Source organism: Trachinotus anak, unplaced genomic scaffold (genome assembly GCF_046630095.1).
Source record: "Trachinotus anak isolate AG129_WGS33_773 ecotype Australia unplaced genomic scaffold, CSIRO_AGI_Tana_v1 ptg000019l, whole genome shotgun sequence".
Taxonomy (NCBI): domain Eukaryota; kingdom Metazoa; phylum Chordata; class Actinopteri; order Carangiformes; family Carangidae; genus Trachinotus; species Trachinotus anak.
In genome coordinates this window covers 28,460,001-28,482,456 of record NW_027273870.1, presented here as the reverse complement: position 1 = coordinate 28,482,456, position 22,456 = coordinate 28,460,001, and the positions used below count along the sequence as shown (strand labels likewise).

Here is a 22,456-nt window from a genome sequence, read left to right as displayed (position 1 = left end):
ATCCTTTTGAATTGATTTCAAAAACACGTCTCTGCCTCCTCAGTAATGAGCCTGTGTGCTTTACATTTTTCAAGCCTCGCCAAATGCATTACTTTTGTTTCACTTTAAGTCCAGCTGTGCAGAAAGAAATGGATCCACCTCACAGAAGGTATCGATCAGAAGTCCACAAGCCCCATTTCCTTTTCTTAGCACCATGTCGATCAGCTCTCGTGCTTTGTCCGCCCTGGGTATTGCTGGGATTGACTCCAGTTCTCTGTTGTTGATGACGCGCTTTTGCAGAAGCACATCCTGCAGATCTTTCAGGACAGAAGTGGACACCCTGTCAATAAACTCTGTCCGGACAGAGAACAGCTTCTCCTCTCCCTCCCCCCTCCTTGGTAGATTTTCCTCACTTGGATCAAGATCTGGAACGTGGTAGAACATCCAGTCAGAACCAAGCAGGCTGACGCTGCATTTAGCCGCAATGCTGCACACAAATACGATCAACTTCCTGATGGTGTTAAAGGTTCACCAGCTCTCAGCACTTTCAAATCTAAATTAATCCTTCTGTATTTTCACTCTAAGATCGTCCACATTGTCAAACTGTCTGTGTGTATTTCTGTTTGTCCCTCGAGGACGGAGTCAAGTATTTTGAATTGAATGAAAAGTATTAATGTTTCCCTCTTACTGACGGGGAACAACCTGGGAGTTTGTAGGTAATCTGAACACAGTGTTGCTCATCTCCTTCTCCTCCTCCAGCTGGTGCAGGGAGTGAGGCTGGTTCCTTGTTCTCACTCTTGTTTAAACTCTTTTCCTTCGTCCTACGTTACTGTTTTGCACCAAACACCAGAACAAATTCCTTGTCTGTGAAAACCTACATGGCAATAAAACTGATTCTGATTGGCTGCAGGCTGGTTAGAAAGGAGAGTGGAGGATGAAACTGAACCTGAACCGAGAACAAATGATTTAGTTTGATATAATACAAGAAAAATCATTAATCACATGTAGGGAAATTAAATCACTTTATGAAAGAAAATGCAGAGATTTGTTAAGACGTTGAGCACAATTTGGACTGGTGTGTCCGCATCAATATTAACTCTGAATCAATTAATCCTGCTAACACAATAAAAGCTCTGATGTTATTAATTACGTGAAGTGAGCAAGGTGCATATTCAGAGATGAAAGCAGGAATCAGACCTGCTGGGACTGAACGGTGTAGCTCACCTTCTTCTACTGGAGGCAGGGCTGGTTCACCGGTCGGGGGTTCGATTGACGGGGAAGTTGAGCTTGAGGCTGGTTTTAAACCTGAACCAGAAACAAATGACAAAACAGTGAAGTGTACAGTTTGATTTTCTGATCAATTATTTTTGGGGCAGGAAACTAAATAGCATATATGCATATTATCTATAACCTGTTGGAGGCACAGGTCCTGCACTCCGGTGAAAAACATGAGCAGTTAAATGCAGAACAAAAGATGAATGGTGTGAATTAAAGCAGTCATGAAGGTTCACATGTGTGAATGAATAATGGGTACCAGTTAGTTCAATGTAATACTCCCAGATGCTTCTCTTCTCTTGGTCTCGGACTATCACAGTCGCTCCCTCTTTGCTTGCTTTGATCAGAATCTCAAAAGTTGGGTGGTAATTTGGTCCATACTTGAAGTTAAATGGTGCACTCTGTAAATCAGTAAGAAAGTCTCATGGTTACTTCACCATATATTAAGCAAACATGTAAAGTTAAAGCTGTATTTTTTACACTGAAATAAATGGCTGTGTAATCTGAAAGGTGTTGGTCACCTGAGTGAGTGGGTGAGTGAGTGAGTGAGTGAGTGATCATAATTCCACCATTGGTCAGCCGAATGCCATGTGACTGAGTTGTAGTCCCCATTGACCCTTGTTCTTTGGCACTAACACTTTACATTATATTATTATATTGATATGAACAGTATAATTGATCATAGTGTTATTTTAATCTTGCTGTAACCATTTCAAATAAAAAGCCCCAAGTTGTATTTCACAGACTCACCGCAGGTTGTACTCTATAAGCCTCAGAACACTCCAGACTGTACGTTTGACCTCTAATAAGGTCACAGGTGGAAGGGGTCACAATGTACTCAGCTTCTTCCTGTTGTCCTTTCACCTTCAGGAGCATTACAACATTTTTATTAAACAGTGGTTTCATTATCCCGCGACAAGAGTAAATAAAACAAAATAATTCAGTTTGAGCAAGAAAGTTTTCTTGATAGAAAAACACCATTTTATTATTTTATTTCACTTGTATAATAAGAAGAAAGTTTTCAGATATAAGAGGATAAACTTATATGTTGTTATAGTGAGAAAAGTTTCCCATTAAAGCTCCATCCAGTATAAAGGTAGATGTCCATGTGTTTGTGGTTATAAAGCAGGTCTAGGTTCTATATTAATACTGTGAAAGTATCAAAGCCTCAGTCCACAGAGAAATGCACACAGCCTGTATTCAGAAACTGAGCCTTAAAACCAGCCGTCAGGACTTCTAGAACTTTGCGATGTCACAACAAAGCAGCCCCGCCCACCTGGACCCACCATCCAAGCTTGCAGGATTTGTTTTTTTCTGAGTGTTTACCTGAAATCTGCTGAATTTTTATTAGATCAATCAGAAGAGAGGTTCAGATCCTCTCCTCTGATTGGCTGACTGACCTGTTGTTACTAGAGCTCCAGAGAGAAGCCTGAGAGAGGAGATGTAAAATTACATTGAGATGGTTTTTGGTTCTTAAACCACAAATATATCTTCTGATGGAGATCAACACTTCAGATAAAACACAGAAGAAGTGTGAAATATGGAACCTTTCAATAAAGCAGGAACATTTTCTCAATTGATTTGATATGGTCTTATTACAGAATAACGAACCTTGATAACAAGTACAGAGGAAAGTGTCACTGACTGAAATCCAGAATTTTGATAAGTAATTGGAAAAGCTTTTACCTCCCGCACAGGGACGTTATCTGGCAGTAGAAACACGTAGAGTTTCCGGCTTTTCCTTGTGTACGTTGGTTGGTGAAACAGCAGAACTTGGCCAATTATTGGTTTCCCGATGTTTAGAAGCCTTTTGATGATTTCCCAAACCAGGCCAAAGGCAGAGAGGTGAGGGACGTCCACAACCACATGGGTCCGTGTTATTTCCTGCGGCTCAAGGATGTTCATTCCATCATCACTGATGTGGACAACTGACAGGCCTTCAGAGAACGGGTCTGTGAATACAAAGAGTCGTCAGCACCACTTCAAAGTCCTTTTAACTCCATTTAAACAAATTATTACACATTAAGGGTTTAAAAAAAGCACATAGTTACCAAGTTCTTTTTCACAGTGTGGGAAGTGCAGCTGAGAGACAGCATCCTCAGAACACTTGATGTTAAACAGTAGACCTGCAGGCGTCTTTCCAGATGAGAGGAGGAGATCCTCATCCCACTGGATGACCCTGTATGACAACTCCCCGTCCCGAGTCATAGTAAACCTCAGTTTAGTCAAATCACACTGGAACACACCTGGGCCTGGGATACTGAACCTGTATGATAGAGAACTGTTCAAGGAATGTGACACGTTTTTGGCCCTTTTATCACCTACATACAGGCGACTGCAGCGCTCCGTGCTAACAATTCAGCAGGACACACTTCATTCACTGATCCTGGATTTCATATGCAGTCATCAACGCTGCATTAACCTGTCCACTCAGGTAATTAAAAACCAATTCATGCAGTAATTACAGCGAGAACCATTAAAACAGATGAAACTATAGTTTGTTATTTTCTGGTCTAATTACCTGTAAGAGATGTTTCCACGTTCATTTAACACGTCAGGAATGAAACGCGATGGGCCCTGGATTTCAGAAAAGCACAAAATTAGTTTTTAGAACACAACAACTTGTAGTTGTGGATTATGAAGCGATACATATTTAATTAAGTACGTTATATCAGGTCAGACAGGACATTTGAAAATACTGATGACAGGAATAAAACATGTTGCAACTAAAGCTGAAGTTGTGCTTCTCCTAAGATACAAATAACCGTCATCAAACCGATGCAGAGAGGGGCATTATGGGTAACCACAGGTCGCAGAAGTTCACTTTCCTTACAGACCCTCGTAAGAGGAGCTGACGCATGTCGAACACTTTGATTGGTTGATTTAGCCCCTATCAGGTGAGTGTGAAATGGAGATAAAGACATAAAAGCTACAGTACAACTGTAAAACAGAGGCTTGTCAACACATCTGAGCAAACCACACGTGTTCGCCCAGTTCAGTTCAGCTTTAGTCTGAATCCAGACCAACAACAGCTGGGACGACAAGCACACACAAAAAGAAAAGTTGCTTCTGGCTACATGATGTATGGTGATGGTGATAACTGGTGATGTCGCTGCAACATTTCTAACTGCAATTTGTTTCCTTAAACAGAATCAGATTCAGGTTTATTGCCAAATAGAATGAATGATGCAAGATGCACTGTAATAAGAAGAAGAAAGATAAAGCAAAAGCAAATACTGCAAGTCAGATATCTTAAATAAAAACAGTTACAATAAAAATGTGAACAAATATTATAAACACCTAAAATATATAATAGGATTTCATTTAATTTAATACTTTAAGCTTTGATATTTTTCATTTAGTGGAGCAATGGTTTTTTATATGGTGTGTTATCTGCCTTGAAACTGTCCATCAACTCACCTTCATCCCATCGGTCTCGTCACCAGATGATTCGAGCTTTGCTGCTTTTAGAGCCAGTGGTGCTTTCAACACTGTCACGAGAATTGACAAGAAATAATAGTTGGTGTTCAAAATATCCATGATGAAATAAGAAAATATTAAGTCTATTTTAATAGTACTGGTTACAGTGGAATAAGAACAAAGTCCACTAAAACTCCAACATATTTTTTCTCTTACCAAAGTTTACACCTGCAGCAATGGGTTCTTCCATAGGGCCTTCCATCTAGAATTCAGAAAGGCACAAAATTATTATTATTATATATTATTATAACAGTTATTTGCTATGAATTGAATAAATGTATGTATATGTATTGCAATGCTGAGAAGGCCTCACTGATTCTGGATTCACTGATGCCTGATGTGGTGAAGACTTGGAGAATAGTTTTGACACTTCCGACATGAAAAGTGACAGGAAATAAAAGTTAGAGTCACAAAAATACCATAATAAAATCAAAGACATTTAAAAAAAACAAGTGGATTTTTAGATGTAATCATCTATTTTACTGTAAACATGAAGAATTCGGCCAATGAGAGAAAATCTCATGGCTTCACACACATGAACAGCAGCTGAGGAGCGTCCTCAGTTTAAGGATCACGACTGAAATCAACAGGACTGGATATAAAATTCTGGAAACACTTTAAAAAGGTGTCGGCTTTCCGACACCTTCCGTGTACTCTCACATTTCTGACGATCCAGTCACCAGTAACGAGCTACCAACCTCTAGACGTGAAGGAACGGATCCTCGTGGGCGCCGCCCCTCTCTTGTTTCCTCCCACAAAGAGTGGAACTGACTTTGGTTTTGCTTTTATTCCTCCCATTCTTTTTTTTGGAATTGATAGGGACTGGAATTGAAAAAGGCATAAAATTAGTCTCAAAACATAACTTCTAATTATGTGCTGTGGAGTGAATAAAAACATTCAATGTCCGTACTTTTGATCTCATCTCAGGCCAGTCTGGGGAATTCGCTATCCCTGTCATGAAAAGTGACGGGAAATAAAAGTTAAAGTCACAAAAATGAAATTATGAAATAAAAAGACATTGAACAAAGGCATTTCTGAAAAACAACGTGATCATCTGGTTTAATGTACAGATCTGCTAGAACCAAAGGTCACGTCAGGCTTCACACAGACAAAGGTGAGGAGCTTCCTGAATCCTTAAAGGTTCAGTTCACCCAAATCCATGTTACATACATGTTCTTCACTTACCTGCATAGTAACCGCATGATGGACGCTGTAGCCAACGTTGAAACCTAAAACAGCACATTAAAAGAAAGTTAACATGACAGGCAATAACATACGGTACATACATGTGTGGGCTGAGCAGATATTAAGCTGTCAGACAAAAACCAGCAGCAAAATCAGGTGCACATTCAAACTGTAGATAGTGTTGTACTGTATTGTTGCTTTGACATGAACAAACAATCACCACCAGTTTTCAGTCTTTGTGCTAAGCTAAGCTAAGCTAAGCTAAGCTAAGCTAACCATCTCCTGAAGGTAGTTTCCTATTAATTGTGCAGACATGAAAGTGGCATTGAGCTTCTCATCTAACCCTCTGGTGTTCATCAACACAAAGGTTACACAGTCTACCTGAGTTCATTTTAATGGGCACGTTTACAGCATGAACAGTGTGATCTTACTGTGCTTCTGAGGACCCAGGTTGATCAGTGGGGTGTGAATCAGTCCGTCCAGCTGTCGCAGAGATAGGTCTGTCAGGTGGAGACTCTGGTTGCTCCTCCACTCTAAGCTCTGAGAAACGCATTTCCAGTTCTGATTCCAGCTGCTTCCACTCATCATCTGACGGTTCATGAGGAGGAGCTCTGTAATTACAGAATGAATTAGTTACAGTACATTTACAGTTGCTGACGGGACAGAGACAGGCTAAGTGTTTCCCCTTGTTTTCAGTCTTTGTGCTAAGCTAAGCTAACCATCTCCTGAAGGTAGTTTCCTATTAATAGAGACATGAAAGTGGCATTGAGCTTCTCATCTCACTTCTCATCAACACAAAGCTCACACAATCTGCCTGAGATCATTTTAATGTAATGCACTAAACATCTGATTTGCAATAATCGTATTGATGCCACGTTCCATCTGAAGGTGAAGACCTTCGTTCCCTCCACCAAGGACGTTATGTTCTCGCCTGCGTCTGTTTCTTTGTGTGTTTGTCAGCAGGGTTACACAAAAACTACAGCACCAGTTTGTCAGACTTGGTGGAGGGATGTGGTATGGTCCGGGGAGGAACCCACTACATTTTGGTGAGGATCCCGTTAAAGGGGCAGATCTGGGAACGGTTCTCACTTTGCCTGGGGCTCAGTTAGTTTGAGCTTTCAGCGTGAAGAGTGTGAGCTTACGGTCTGTCTGAGGATCCAGGTCCATCGCTGGGGTGTGAATATTCATGAGACAATGAATCAGGCCTTGAGTCAGATGCTGAGTCAGATGATCCAGACACAGATCTGTTGGGTGGAGACGCTGGCTGCTCCTCCTCCTTCCTTCCACACTCACTCATCTTCTGGCTTCTGGTCTGGGGAGTTGATTAGAAACACTCAAATGAAAAAACACATGATTAAACAAAGCAAGACAATGATAATGAAGTAATAACAGCACTATAATAACAATTGTCCTGCCTCTGCCTTCATGACTTCTTTGTCCTAAACTCTGAACTGGTTCCTTCACCGCTTTTTTATTTCATTGTTCTCCCCATTTTCAAATTAGCTCTCAGGCACCATGATGATCCACTGTGACAAACTGTCAGTCTGATAAATGTTCATATTCTCCATCTGAGCCTTGTAACCTAGCGGGAAGCCTCGGCACTGGATCACACGGACCGGGCTGGGTTCGGGTGGTGAAGGCTGGGAGCAGGGGAGAGACACCTTCACTGACGGGAAGCAGCCCGCGTTTCAGGGGAAAGCCTCAGAATTTAATGACATAACAGAGTTTTCAGGGCGGTGACAGTCAATATACTTCCCAAAACTGAGGAAGTATTCCTCCTCTCTCCCTCTCCTGTCCTCTTACCTTAGTTTACTGACTCAAATCGACACCTCACATCTAAAAAACATCATCTGAAACAACTTTAGGATTCATTATGAACATTATTCTGATCTTACCTCCTCACAGCTCATGGTCCGCTTCTTCTTTCACTTTGAAACTTTTTCCCATCATCGAACTCCTCCCTCCTCCCTCCCTCCCTCCTCCTCCCTCCTCCCTCCCTCCTCCCTCCCTCCCTCCTCCTCCCTCCTCCCTCCCTCCTCCCTCCTCCTCCTCCTCCCTCCTCCCTCCTCCTCCCTCCTCCCTTCAGCAGAGGCTGTTGCTTGGCAACAGTCACAGCCTTGAACTCGCCCGAGCATCTTTTTATTTCAGTGTCAGAGGATTTTTATTTGTCCGCCTAATGTGAGCTTCAATATGGGACTCCAGTCAGACGTAACTGCAGGGCTGGAGGTAGTTTTACATTCTTGCCGATGCTTTGTGGAAAAATCAAACGTCCCAATACAATAAATCAAACGCATCGATCCCCTCGGCAACCGCTGTGTTTCGGAAGTAGACGCGCATGCGCAGTCACGTACACGCGGCTCGTTGCAGCTGCTCTGTGTGTTGTTGTTGTTCTGGCTGTGACCGGTCCTGCCCCCGGTCCTGCCCCCGGGCTCCAGCAGCAGCAGGCGGCCGCTCCCGCTCCCCTGCTCCTGCTGCTGCTGGAGCCCCGGACCGGACCGGACCGGACCGGACCGGCTCACTTACTGCATAACTGGATAAATATTTCACATTGTTTGCTCACACGCACAAAAGTTTCCAAAGAGGATGACACTTGTAGTTTATGTCAGAATAATTCGCTTTGTTTTATTATTATTATTATTTCTGCAGTTTTATTTTTTGCCGGCATGTCTTCACCAGGAACCAGCTCTGCCCTCCGGCGCACCGTGGCTGTAAACTGCTCTTGTTGTGAATAAAGTTTGTTTTGAACGTGTGCGGGCTTCGCTAGATGATGACGCTTTATTCATGCGACTGCACGGCGCGCTGTTCGGAGAGGAAGGCTCTGTGGAGGCGGTGAACTCCTGTCGGTTGAACTAAAATCACACCTTTCTTGCCCCGTTGAGCCGTTCGGGGTCACAGCAGCATGTTTAGCCCCCGCACCGCGCCCAGCTCCGGCCGCAGGCAGCAGGCCCGGGCCGCCGGGAGGAAGAGCGTCTCCGGGGCCAGCAGCCTGCTGTTCTCCCCGCGCAGGACGCCTCTGTCGGCGAGGTGAGAAAACACTGACCGGCGCCACGGGATTATCCCACGGAGGCTAAAGACGCTTTAAAACACCGGTTCAGATTTGTGAAACCTTTATTTATTTATTTATTTTTATTTTATTTTTATCAGGGAGAAACATAGAAAGTCATCTCAGCACCATTACACACATACAGAGCTAAACTACAACATGTGATTGGACAATTGTGCTAACATATTCTCCAAGCTCTTACTCTCCCTTTCATTTCACCACGTATAAAATAGGAACAACTGAACAAAGAAAGTCACATTTACTCATTTTCCCCTCAAGATTAGCAGACTGGTACTTCAAGCCATGTAATAGAGATACTTAAAGCAGTTCAGGTCTCCTTGTATATCTGATCCATTTTGACCACCAACTCTTAAACTTCTCCGACTGCAATTTTAGAGCGAATGTCAGTCTCTCCATGGTGTAGATCTCGTGAACAGTCCCTTGCCAGTCTTCCAGTGTCAGTGTGTTGGGTTGTGGCCATTTCCTTGTTATAGCTTTCTTTGCTCCGATCAATAATATCTTCATTAGATATTTTTCCGCTGTGAAACCTTTTTCATATTCAGACCAAGTCTGACCGCTAGTCCAGGACTAGTCAAATGTGGACTAGATTATACAAGAGAAGTTAAAATGATTTCAGACGCATTTTCACACTGGAGCAGGTCTAGACTAAAAACTACACGTAGATTTGTCAAATCTGGGGTAGATTATCACAGGGAAGCCAGAGACTCCAGGTTTGTGACACATTTACTCTGTTTGTTAAACTGTACAAAAGGGAGGTTTCACACATCCAGATCCAAAACCTCCACACTGACATTTGTCATATCCAGGCTAGATTATCTCATTTTAGCTAAAAGTTGATTTTTTTCACATCTAGACCACATCAGACCAGGTGGTGTGTCGAGCACCTTCCAGACCACACAACCTCCTCTCCATCTGGGGAGAGGACGGGCTGCACAAACACACAAGAGACAAAACCCAAGCACATCACTCACACAGGTCAAGGAAACAAACACACAGAGAGACAAGGAGGATTCTGGGATACAGCAGAGAGAGAGATGACCCAGGACGGCTGATGGTCCAGCAGTAGTTTCAATACAGTGTGCTGTAGTTCAGCAGCACCACAAACTAGATTCAGCTCAGTATTCAGCGGAGAACGTGTCTCCTCGGTCTCAGTCTAAATCTCCCTCCTCCAGGTCAACGCCCACCCGAGTGCAGAGCCAAGCAGCCGGAGATTCAATCAACTTTGATGTCCAGACCTTCGGCTCATCGCTACCTGTCAAAGTGATGGAGGCACTGACGATGGCTGATGGTAGAGGAAAAAAAAACGACCTCTCTCTTTCTGTGATGTTTTCTGTTCTTGTTTGATGTCCTGGTCTGTTTGTGAAGGTTTGTTCAAACGACCGTTTCCCAGTTTTCCCTCTGAACATGTCTGTGTGTGTGTTGCTCCCTCTAGCTGATGACCAGATCTCAGTGAAGGTGAATGAGAGCGGCTGGGCCTGGATGGTTTGTGGCGAGAGACTGATCATCTGGAAGATCTGCCAGACGGCCGTGGCCAAGGTGCAGTTCGTCTCCTCTTCCATTAAACAGAGCCGCGCGTTATCCTGCTGCAGTTCAGCCATTTATTCATGAGGGGAAAAGTTGCAGAGCTGTAGCACAAACAGCTGATGTGTGTTGAATATTCCCTCTAAAGTTTGAGGTTTTAAGACAGTGCCGCCCTCACAGGAGCAGTTTGTACTCAAGTGTAGATTGTTTGGGACCAGACGAATCTGATGTTGGATTTTTACCCTGTGAGAGGAGCTCGAAATGTTGTGTTTGTTTGTTTGGAAATACATCAGAGTCACAGGAAATACAGGATGTTAGCAGGTCAGCCTGTCCGTTCAGGGGATCAGGTCACAACAACAACATAAACACAAACTCATGCTCTGTGTGTGTTTTCCTGCAGCTGTCAGTGTGTAAGGAGCTGCAGCTGCCCAGCAGCGAGTACAATTACACAGCCGACCTCGTGGCCGTGACGTCTGCCGCTCCTCTGGAGACGGCCGCAGTTCAGTCCATCTCCGTGTTGGCGGTGGCGACTGAGGGAACTTCTCGTTTCTGGCCCAGCCTGGCTCAGGAGGGCAACTACACAGAGGCTGACGTGGACCTGGGAGACCTCTGCAACTTTGTTGTTGCCGTCAGAGTAAGTAAATCTGCAGTAAATCGTTTATTATGATGCAAGTGAAGCTGGAATCTCTAACTGGCTGGTAAACCTGTCAAACTTAAACAAACCAGACAGAAAACAGTTGTGACACAGTAAGTGTGTCCACTCTGGTTTGACTCTTCTCAAACTGAATATTTTACCTGTCCTCATCTCTTCTCTCTTCTCTCAGGGTGGAAGCTTCGTCTTGTCCTCAGTGAGGAGTCGGCTGTTGAGGGCGAGCGCAGATGCCTCAGGAAAGCTGCAGTTCCGAGCTCTGCAGCAGGGTCAGGGCGTCTTGTCCGGCATCGGACGCCGTGTCTCCAGCCTGTTCGGCATCCTCTCCCCGCCAGCCAACGACACCGTGAGTCATATTAATATCTGCTGCAGGATTTACTGATCTGCTCTGTTGTTGCCCAGATTTTTACTGTGAAGAGCTGCAGGAAACAAAACATTATTAAACACTGACATGTTGGATAAAGAGCCTTTAGTAGCTGTTCAGTGTTTGGTGCTGATGTTGCTAATATGCCCCTGTCCAAAGCCACATGTGTATGTGAAAGATGATCAGAAGCAGCTAATCTGTTCTTATCTAATGCATCAGAGTGCAAAGATTCACACACTCCATCGTCATAACACCAACAACATCATTCTGTAGAAACACTCCACCTGCAGGACTAAACCTGACAGATACTGATGCATCATGTGTCATGATACAGTCAGGAGTTTCAGTGTTTTCAGCTCAGTCAACCTGCTGCTGGTTCACCTGAGCTGCCACGAACCTGACCCCGACTCTGTTCCCTCCGCAGCTCCACAGTGTGCTGTGGGCGGGCAGAGCCAGCAGCCTGTACACGCTGACCAGCTCCAGTCTGAGTAAATGGGAGCTGGACGACAGCTGGGAGCACCAGACCCTCAGCTGGGACGCCCGCAGAGCTCTGACCGAGAGCATCACCGACGCCATCTGGGTCAGTACACGGGCACACGTCTTCACAGACACTGAGGTCCAACTGTTTCCATCCAACATCAATAAAGTTTCAATAAACTTCCATCATTTATACCAGAGATTAGCAGCTGCAGTGATACAACGTTATCACTGAGAGTGTCAATAAAGTTTGGAACAAACAAAAGGATTTCTGTCTCACCAGGGGTCAGAGAGCAACTATGAGGAGATGAAGGAGGGGGCCAATGTGGCGTATCTGGATATGAAGCTCAGCCAGTGAGTGTGTGTGTGTGTGTGTGTGTGCCCGTGTGTGTGCCCGTGTGTGTGCCCGTGTGTGTGCCCGTGTGTATGCGCGCGCTCGTGTGTGTGTGTTTTCTGCCTGTTTTACACTTTGTCAGAAAAAAATTCTTCATTCATCTTTGTTAAATATTAACAAACTGACAGTTCTTCATTAAATCCCCATTGATCAGAAAAGATGTTTTCCCGACCATAAAAAAACTCAGAGCAGCGAGCACACAGGAGCAGTATCTACTGGCTGATGGAACAAAGGACCACTGCACTGAATGACTCTGTGCTGTCTGTTTTCAGGTCTGGCCTGGTGGTTTTGGCCGCTGCCTGGCACCCGTCAGACACCCCCTGCCTGGCCTACTTCTGCCTGGTCACCCTGCAGGACAACGGAGCCGCCATCTCTGACCACTTCACTGTGGAGGTCACCAAATACAACCCTCCGTTCCAAGTCAGTCCTGGTCCGGATCCTGCAGAGATTAAAATCCCGTGTCAAAGGATTCAGAGTCTTGTTTACTGGGTTTAATAACACTTTCCTGAGGAGATGTTGTAGTTCTGAGGTTTGAGACCTCCAGAGGATAAACACTCACGTTTGAACATGTTCTGCCCTCAGAGCGAGGAGGCCCTGCAGGCCACACGGCTGGTGCTGCCACCTTCCCCCGGCTCCACCGCCTTCCTCTACAATGAGGAGCTGGTGTTCGCCTGCTCAACAGGGACCAGCAGGGGGGGGCTACCTGACGAGAAACTCAGCTTTAACTCGCCCGGTGAGAAATGTTGTAACGCCAACCACAAACTGCACATCAGCTTCTGTCTCCCTCATTTACTGTCATCTCTCTACCACTGTCTGTAGTAAATTCTGGAAAAACTCACAGCACAGAATCAATGCAGTTAAATGGGATTTTATGTTTTACAATATTTAAGACTTGAATGATCTTAAATTATGAAGATTTTTGACAAATTAAACAAAGAAACATGGTGAGAATAAAACACAGAAACAGCATCTAATATGTAACGATGGAAATACAACAGCACCATTCAGGAGCAAGGTAAAGCTAAGACACATTATATAATAACATGGTTCCTGCCTGAGAACCGCCTGTCAACTCTCACCTTAAACTTTGTCTTGATGATGATGTTGATGATGATGATGATGATGTCTGTGTTGACGTCTCTGTCCGTCCAGGTGACGGTGTTCGTGGAGGAGGCTGCTGCGCCAACCTGCCGGTGTTTTTCTCCCAGAACAGCGGCCTGGTGGCGGTGGTGGCCCGGGAGAGCGCCTCCATCCTGCCGGAGACCATGGAGGACTCGCTGTGCTCCTCGCTGGCTGCAGCTCCGGAGGTAAATCTCAAAGCTGCAGAGTTTAGAGGCTGTTGAGCGACAGGGTGTCTGCAGCTCTTCAAAAGCAATGAGTTTAATATCCACAAAGGAAAAAAGGGCCTTAGAAGGTTTAACATAGTCTTTAATTTCATGCACAAGATCCTGCCACAGAAGTTACCTTTAGGTTTAGTCATCTTTAGGATTAGAGATTAAATTAGATTCTGTGTGGTAAAAAAAAAAAGTTAAACTTTGTGAACCTGCAGAAACCCTGAAAGAGCCAGATGTGCACACAGCTGGTAACAGCTGGGCACCAGTAAGAGTTCAGCCTGTTTGTATTCACACACTGGAAATCCAGTTGGGAAAAAGGAAAAACTTAAAGACTGTGACTGAATGTAAACTGCGTTTCTGTTTCTCAGGTTTCAGCCATGGAGACTCCGACCAGAGCCGAGCCCGTCGCCCAGGAGGACAAAACCAAACTCCTGAAGGCGGCTTTCCTGCAGTTCTGTCGGTGCGTTGATCAATAAAAAAATTAAAAACAAAATCTAATCAAAATTGTGAGAATTGGTTCCTAGTTTCACACAGTGTTTCTCAGTTTAGTCGTCTGAAGTGTTCGTCACACAGCGTTTACAGAGGATCAGTTTCATCAGTGTTTAAAAAGGAGGATTATGATTATATATAATCATATAATTCTCATTAAATCAGAATAAAATGATTAATTTTAATCATTTATCAGGTAGAAACATCAAACATGTCGGAGCTTCATTTCTCTGCATCACATTATGTGGAATCATTTGTCTGTTTGTTAGATTTTTAAAAATCTTTTCATTGAGGTCAGTCTTCATTTGAAAGAGTGGAGATAATTGTTTTTGAGGGCTGACGTCAATAAAGATGCTAAAACAAAAAAAAAATCTAAACAGCTGAGATTTCATCGCTGTGATACTGTGGGTGAAAATCCTGATCTCTCTCTGTCAGGAACGACCTGGTGGGGGCTCAGACGGTCACAGACGAGCTCTTCCCCGCTGACGGTGACGGAGAGGAGGGGGCAGAGCTGGACAGTGTGGTGACTCAGATCAACCTGGACCTGGTGGATGATTACCCAGCCTCAGACCCCCGCTGGGCCGAATCCGTCCCTGATGGTGAGAAGGGGGGGCGGGGGGATGGTCTGTGCACCCTGACGGAAACCCTGAAAACAAACAGAAAGCTGCAGCTGCCTGGTGGAGCGTTTCTCAGCCTTTTTAATTCCCACACTAAAGTTGTTGAGTAAATTTGAACACATTTGTTTTGCACGTTACATGAAGAAAAAACACACAATGTTATGCTGAGTGCAGCTGTTTGTCACAGTGAGGAGAGAAAAAGATCACGTAAGGTCAAAGTAACATGTTTTTAAAATGTAAAAACGTGTACTTTTCCTTCTCCTATAATCTTTAAACATAACATATAATCTTTTGTTCCAACTTGTACTGGAACATCACTTTTCAAAAACAGGTAATGAACTAGAAAAAAAATTATATAAAACACAACAGAGGTAATTAAAATGTCTAAAAATCCTTTTGCTGAAAGAAATGATGACTCAAGAACAGAAAATATGTTCAAAATGTTTTTATTACAGTCAATAATAATAATAATAAAAATTATTATGATTATAATTTATTTTATAAAAATGTCTGTTTCTATCGATCCAGAGAGCGTTGGCTTTCCTCTCACCTCCCTCATCATCCTCCACCAGCTGGAGGACAAGATGAAGGCCCACGGCTGCTTCATGGACTTCCTGCTCCAGGTAAACACACACACACACACACACACACACACACACAACTTGTAGGCTGTCATGTTTTTTTTAAATGACACCTTTTCTCAAGTCTGCGTCAGAAGCTGCGTCACAGTTTAATCCTGATGGAGGAAACAACTCAAGCCTCAGTGGATTTCTGAAGAACAGGAAAGTAGAATCTCTGAACCAATCACCGCTCTCCTCCTCTGTCAGGTGGGTCTGCTGGACCGGCTTGGCCAGGTGATGGTGCGATCGTCTCCCATGGCGACTCGTCTGCTGCTGTGCGAACATGCCGAGAAGCTGCAGGCGGCCATGGTGCTGAAGAACCACCACACCAAACACGCCGAGCTGGTCAACCGAGCCATCGGCACCGCGCTGCAGAGGAACAACGCCGCCGTGCCGCCCAGCCTCACCGCCGCCGACGTCTTCTTCAGAGAGGTTTGTGTGGTGACTGTTTCCTGTCGGGATGATTTTTATCAGGCCTGGAGTTGGACTGGTGTCTTTGGTGCCCTCACAGGTGTCTCAGATCTCCTCGGTGTTTGACTGTCTGCTGGAGGAGGAGGAGCGGAGTCTGAAGGAGAACCCGGTCGACTCGGTGCAGTGGGCCGAGGTGGTTCTCACCGTCAACAACATCATCAAGGTAAACGCACCGTCCGTCGTTTCACAAAGGGCCGTCAGGGAGGGACGACCGAAAAAACACCTATCAGATGAAACGTGATTTTAATTAATGTTACTGTGTGTGTGTGTGTGTGTGTGTGTGTGTGTGTGTGTGTGTGTGTGTGTGTGTGTGTGTGTGTGTGTGTGTGTGTGTAGGACATGCTTCAGGCTGCTGGTCAGTACAGAGAAACCAAGGCCTCCATGTACAGAGCTTCAGAAAATGCTGCTGCAGAGCCCGAGTACATCCCATGGACAGGTAACACAAACTCACCTGTGAGAAGAAGTGAAGCGTCTTTGACTCGTCTTCCTCTCCAGCAGCCTCAGGTCTGTGCAGCCCGACGCTGCTCTGAAGACCTCAGAGACTCAAGGACTAGAAAGTGTGTGTGGTAATGAAGTGAAAGGCTGGTTTGATGTGGAGTCTGAAGAAAAAGTCTCATGTTAGCATCAGTCTGACACAACAGTCCTGCAGTAAATCAAACTGAAAATGTTCCGTTTGTGTCGAGCCTGTCGGAGCTGTTGATTCTGGAGGATGATGTTTGTGGTTATGTCACAGAAACACACAGCACAGCTCCACACAAACTACATCCCAATAACTGCGTTACAATTTATTTTATTATAGTTGTACAAACAGTTCACATGTCGCTTATAAGAGTTAATATCATAATATTACATATTACATATTAACCCCTTTCCTCCCGCCCCGTCCTGTCCCCCAGCGTCTGGCGGTGTGGGCGGCGTCCGCACCGTCATTTCCCGCCAGCACGAGATCATCCTGCGCTCGGTGTACCCTCATGCTGACTCGACGCTCCGCAGCGCCCTGTGTGAGCAGCTGGTGGCGCTGCTGGACATCTATCTGGGCGGCTGGGTGGCCCAGCTGACCTCCCTGCAGCAGCAGAGGCCCCCAGGGGCCCAGCAGGAGCGCTACGACAGCCTGGAGATGGAGTACAGCCAGCGGCGCTCTGAGCTGCTGCAGCCTCTACGTAAGTGGAGGATTAAACCGTACTGAGGGGCCGAGAACGAGTCTGACGACACGTCTCTGACACCACAAACTACAGCAACACACAGTGGATTTCTGTGACCAACACAAAGTTAACATCCAGCAAATATATCGAATATTATAAATAATTTTTTTCTCCAGTGGTTTCCTGTTTCTGTTTTCTCAGTGGTGAAGTAAAGACAAAAAAAAAACTAAATATAAAATATATAATGATGTTTGGTTTAAAAGAACATTTTTGTAAAAGATCCCGTAAATTTCGTTATGAAGGAGTTTTGGCCGTACAACATATGGACCAAGAAGAATATTTAACAGTTGATAAATAAGTGTTTCATAAGCAGAACCAACAGTGAATAAAATGGTGCATTTTAAACATTAGACTTTTCTTGAAACTAGATTTTTAACAATCATAAACAACTTGAAACCTTAAACAGTTTAAAATTATCATCTGAAGATGAGATAAGAACAAATAGCCTAAGATTATTGGTTCCATTGGTTCAGGTGAGTCCTCGGTTCGACGCCAAACAACCGGAGTCTTAGCTGCGTCGTTCCTGTCGCTCTACTATATAAAAACTAGAATAAAATAACTAAAACAATAAAAATGAAAAAAATAAATAAATTGGGAAAATAAAGTTTTCAGAGTTGAAAAACAAAACGTATAAGAAATGAATCTGTTGTGGATAGATGGAAAATCAGGATAAATTGTGGCTTTTTTAGTTTATTAAACTGCTGATAATAAAGGAAGAAGCTACACTTGAGATTAAAAAACAAAAACACTAAATCACAAACTAATGAGCTCTTTGTTTCCAGCTGCGACAAACTGTCGTCTCAGCAGGAAACACAACAACTCGTGGATGTGTGGTGACAGTCGGTGTCTAATCTGTTACTTCCATCACACCCCTACCAGAGAACGTCTTTCTGTAGCTGTTTGTGTGTTTAGTGTCGTCAGTGTGTGTCTGCTGTGTGTTGCAGTGGAGCTGGGTCAGCACCAGTGGGTGGCAGCACTGGCTGAGAAATACTGCGACTTTGACATCCTGGTTCAGATGTGTGAACAGACCGACAACCAGAACCGCCTGCAGCACTACATGGCCAAGTTCGCAGACCAGGTACACAGCAAGACCAGACCTGACCCCGACCTGACCCCGACCTGACCCCGACCTGACCCCAACCTGACCCCGACCTGACCCCGAGTCTGGTCAGAGACTATTTGTTTCTGTGCAACAGTCCCTCGTCTCAGATTCACTTCAGCCTGAAGAGTGAAGTCACAGTTTTACTTTAACCTCACACCCGAGCTTCCTCATGCAGCTGCTCGCTGACTGACGCCCTCTCTCTCCCACGTGTCACTTCCTGCTGCAGAACTTCGCTGACTTCCTGTTTCGCTGGTACATGGAGAAGGGGAAGAGGGGGAAGCTGCTGTCGCAGCCGGCTGCGCAGCACCAGCAGCTGGCCAGCTTCCTGCAGGCTCACCAGCACCTGAGCTGGCTGCACCACGTCCACGTCCACGACTACCACAGTGTACGACACACACACACACACACACACACACACACACACACACACACACACACAGCTTGTTTCATGCTCCAGCACAGCTATTCCCTCTGTGAGGTAAAAGGAAAACACTCCCTCCCTCCCTCCCTCCCTCCTTCCTTCCTTCCCTCCCTCCTTCGATAATATAATCGATGCTCTGTTCCTTCCTTCTTTCCTTCCATCCTTTCCTCTTTCACTTGTTTTGTCCTTTTTTCCTTCTCTCTCACCTTCTTTCTTTCTTTACTTCCTTCCATTATATTTTGTCTTTCTTTTCTCTACTTTTTTCGTCCTTTATTTCAATCTTCCTTTTTCATCCCTTTTATCTTTGATTTTAATATTTTAATCTTCTTCTTTCCTCTTTTTTTTACCTTTTTTCCTTCCTTTATGTTTTCCTTTCTTCCTTCCATTCTATCACCTTTCTTCCCTCTTTTGTTGTTTTCTTTCATCCTCCCTTCTATCCTCTTCCTGTCTGCTTTTATTTTTGCTTTTTCCATCATCCCTCTTTCCATTAATATCCTTACTTCCTTCTTTCCTTTCCTTTCCTTTCCCTCCTTTCTTCCTTCCTTCCTTCCTTCCTTCCGTCCTTCCTCTCTTCTGTCCTTCTTTCCTTCCTTAAAGATATAAATAAACTGTGCAGACAGTACAGTTCAGTTACACACAAACTCAGTTTCCTTCCTGTTTGAGCAGCTTTAAACCTGTTGATGCTGAGAACAAGAGACCAGCGTCTGCACACACACACACACACACACACACACACACACACACTTTCTACAGTTTCCTTCCGGCCAACAGTTCACTTGTACTCACAGGGTAACCACAGGCACACTCTGTTTAACACACACACACACACACACACAAACTTCCTTTATTAACTTGTGGTTTCAGTCGCTCGTCTGAACGTTGACACTCTCCTGGTTTTAAACTCAGAATGACTAATAAACTGTTCACAGATCAGAGGAGGAACAAATATTTTAGTTTAATCTTCAAAAATACCAACAGTACAAATACAGGGTTTTTTTTTTGTAACGTTCATTTACAGGACACAATAAACACAAATTTGTGAACTTATTAATATTATTATCATTATTATTCTAACCTATTTTCATCATGTTTGCTTTAAATGCCACATTTTGGCCACTGTGAGTTTTCATCATGTTTTCATATATTTATAGTTCATCTGTAGCAGTGGTTCTCAAAGTGGAATCATTTATTTTCCCATAATTTGATCCATAAGTAACAAAGGTTTCAGACATTTAATGTAATCAAACATCTAAAAGCAAAAATCTTCTCAAATGCAGTTTGTGGTTTAATTTGTGTCAGTTTAGGAACCTAGAAACCACTTCCCTACAGTTCATCCACAGTTTATTTATAGATCATCTATAGTTTATTTATAGATCAACTACAGTTTATTTATAGATCATCTATAGTTAATTTATAGATCATCTACAGTTTATTTATAGATCATCTATAGTTAATTTATAGATCATCTACAGTTTATTTATAGATCATCTACAGTTTATTTATAGATCATCTACAGTTTATTTATAGATCATCTATAGTTAATTTATAGATCATCTACAGTTTATTTATAGATCATCTATAGTTTATTTATAGATCATCTATAGTTTATTTATGTTTTCTTCGCCAGATATTCTCCATAAAACCAATATAGTTGTGTTTTCAGGCAGAATTTGGTGTTAGGGAGTGTTGGTGTCTCCAAAGATCCTAACCAAGACAAAACTTTGAAAAAATATATTTTTGGTCAGTTAATTGATCAGCTGATGGTCAGAAAATGATCCTTTATTACAAGCAATGAGACTCTGTATGAAAACACCAAACATTTGTTGGTCACAGGTTTGCACGTTGGAGCAGCTGCTGCTGTGTCTGTTTCCTGTTGGTTTAAAATGCACAAAAACCTGAATTTAAAATATCTGTCTAATGCAAACAGCTGCGTTTACATCTGTCTCGTGTGGCTGTCGCTGTGATGTTGTGTCTGACGTGGTGTCTTATGCGTCTGCAGGCCCACAGGACGCTCTACAGCCAGGCCAACGTGGAGACGCGGTACTTTGTGAAGAAGAAGACGCTGCTGGCCCTCAGTAAGCTCACGGCGCTGGCATCCAACCTGCCGGAGGACGAACTCAACAAACAAGTCGACGGTAAAAACACAGTCTGTCGCACTCAGGATGTGTCAGTCTCAGTTTTCTCTCAAATAAATTTTTAAACATTTAACATGCAAGACTTCCTGTAGGATAAAGACATCATCCAGTAATCAGCCAATCACATGCCGTACATCTAAAGTGTGTTTTTACTGATTTCTGCTGCAGAATCAGGATCTGACCTGTTACTGTAGAACCGGTTTGATCCAGACAGAAACTGAAAAACGTGACTTGTTGCAGTTTTTTTTTTTTTTTCTTACCAATGATGAAGCAGCAGAACATCAGACATGACGCAGCGCTGAACGTGTCCTCTCTGTCCAATCAGACATCGTGGAGCAGGAGCGCTTCCTGCTGCATCAGGAGACGCTGCCTCGACAGCTGCTGGAGGAGAAGCAGCAGAACCCAGACACCATGCCTCTGCTCAGCGCTCACAACCTCATACAGGTGAGAAAACACACACACACACGTGTCTGTTACATTTTATTCTGGATTACCTTTGTCTGTAGGTGATTATCTGCTGCTGAATTCCTCAAAAGTCATTTTTGGGTTTGTCAGAACGATCTCACCTCGACGTCCATTTAGTGTCTGTCCCAGAGCTTCAATCACGGTGCATGGTCTTCTTCATAAGATCACCTCCAGGTCTGTTCAGCTGCAGTTTAAGATCCTGCAACTGCAAATCTCTTCCAACAAAAGACAAACTGAAGTGTATCATCAGTTCACTGTGTCTGGCCCTGTCCTCCTCACTCCTTCCATCCCAGTCAGGATGCAGTTGTTGGTGCCATCTCTGGCAATATGGATGATATCCTCACTTCTGCTGCAGGGAAGAATATCTTTGTCACGGATAAATGACCAAACCTCCAGCAAACTGACACAAGATTATCATGAAGTGTCTCCTCTTTGAATACTTGACCTGTCTGCAAAAGTGTTATATCAATATTTTTGTATTATTATAATTAGTATCAGTATTAGTCTGACATCACATCTGAGTACTGTGTGTAACATGTGAGCTCCTTATCTACTTCATGGAGTCACATCCTCATCCTCAAAAAACTATTTTAATTGAGTTTTCTGCCATAATTGGAAAATGATCGTGTCTCCTGCTCTCCTCTCCACAGCTCTACATCTGCGACGACAACAGAGGAGCCAACGAGTACGACTACAAAAAGGCTCTGGATCTGCTGGAGTACATCGACGAGGTCACTTCCTGTTTTTCACTGAGCTCCGGTCGGCTTGAGGTTCGACTCCTCGGCCGGTTAAGAGTCAACTCTGTGTGTTTTTTCTGTGTTTGTGTGGCAGGAGGACGCCGTGGACATCGACTCGCTGAAGTGTGAGATCTTGGGCAAAGCGCTCAGGAGAGACGAGTAAGGTTTTGTTTCTCTGTCGCTTTAACTGGAAAACTCAGTAGGGCCCAGTTTTATCAGAAAAAAAGTTAAAATTAAAAAATAAATTTGAAGTTTGAAACTGATTTTTATAAATGTGCGACTGTGCGTCACAGTCCAGGCTGTTGTGAAGCTCGTTGTTGATGTTGGGCTCTGATGCTGTGTGCCTCTCAGCTGGTCCTCGGCTGACGGGAGCGACGACCCTCTGGAAGCCGCCAAGGACAGCATCTTCGTCAAGATCCTCCTCAAGCTCATACAGGAAGGTGAGAAACGCTCCTGAACCTGAGTCACAGCTGCA

General features: G+C 44.0%; 2 protein-coding genes across 3 annotated transcripts in view; one reads left to right on the top strand and one right to left on the bottom strand.

The window, feature by feature from the left end:
- Positions 1–41: 41 nt before the first annotated feature.
- On the bottom strand, positions 42–7,888 carry LOC139636915 (caspase recruitment domain-containing protein 8-like). 2 transcript variants are annotated; one of them, XM_071505346.1, is made up of 16 exons: positions 7,815–7,888; positions 7,062–7,231; positions 6,351–6,530; positions 5,920–5,963; positions 5,645–5,685; positions 5,433–5,556; positions 5,048–5,103; positions 4,891–4,936; positions 4,675–4,745; positions 3,776–3,831; positions 3,306–3,520; positions 2,941–3,206; positions 2,005–2,118; positions 1,514–1,655; positions 1,204–1,284; positions 42–296 (listed from the first exon to the last, which is right to left on the bottom strand). In XM_071505346.1, the coding sequence occupies exons 1-16, from the start codon at positions 7,827–7,829 to the stop codon at positions 100–102; spliced, it is 1,818 nt and encodes a 605-aa protein (XP_071361447.1). In that variant the 5' UTR covers positions 7,830–7,888; the 3' UTR covers positions 42–99. The 2 variants fall into 2 exon arrangements, with proteins under 2 accessions (XP_071361447.1, XP_071361446.1); XM_071505345.1 differs by having other exon boundaries at positions 43–404.
- An 800-nt stretch (positions 7,889–8,688) lies between these two features.
- Positions 8,689–22,456, top strand: part of nup133 (nucleoporin 133) — a 14,070-nt gene continuing 302 nt past the window's right edge. Inside the window, exons 1-24 of the mRNA XM_071504917.1 lie at positions 8,689–8,943; positions 10,156–10,271; positions 10,416–10,519; positions 10,905–11,138; positions 11,329–11,499; positions 11,942–12,097; positions 12,278–12,348; positions 12,661–12,808; positions 12,971–13,121; positions 13,541–13,695; positions 14,091–14,182; positions 14,647–14,810; positions 15,357–15,451; positions 15,656–15,880; positions 15,960–16,082; positions 16,256–16,355; positions 16,816–17,079; positions 18,066–18,199; positions 18,450–18,608; positions 20,644–20,779; positions 21,105–21,223; positions 21,895–21,975; positions 22,076–22,140; positions 22,333–22,421. Of these exons, the coding sequence (XP_071361018.1) occupies positions 8,819–8,943; positions 10,156–10,271; positions 10,416–10,519; positions 10,905–11,138; positions 11,329–11,499; positions 11,942–12,097; positions 12,278–12,348; positions 12,661–12,808; positions 12,971–13,121; positions 13,541–13,695; positions 14,091–14,182; positions 14,647–14,810; positions 15,357–15,451; positions 15,656–15,880; positions 15,960–16,082; positions 16,256–16,355; positions 16,816–17,079; positions 18,066–18,199; positions 18,450–18,608; positions 20,644–20,779; positions 21,105–21,223; positions 21,895–21,975; positions 22,076–22,140; positions 22,333–22,421 (3,277 nt within the window). The 5' untranslated portion in view covers positions 8,689–8,818. The remainder of the gene's footprint in view (positions 8,944–10,155; positions 10,272–10,415; positions 10,520–10,904; positions 11,139–11,328; positions 11,500–11,941; positions 12,098–12,277; positions 12,349–12,660; positions 12,809–12,970; positions 13,122–13,540; positions 13,696–14,090; positions 14,183–14,646; positions 14,811–15,356; positions 15,452–15,655; positions 15,881–15,959; positions 16,083–16,255; positions 16,356–16,815; positions 17,080–18,065; positions 18,200–18,449; positions 18,609–20,643; positions 20,780–21,104; positions 21,224–21,894; positions 21,976–22,075; positions 22,141–22,332; positions 22,422–22,456) is intronic.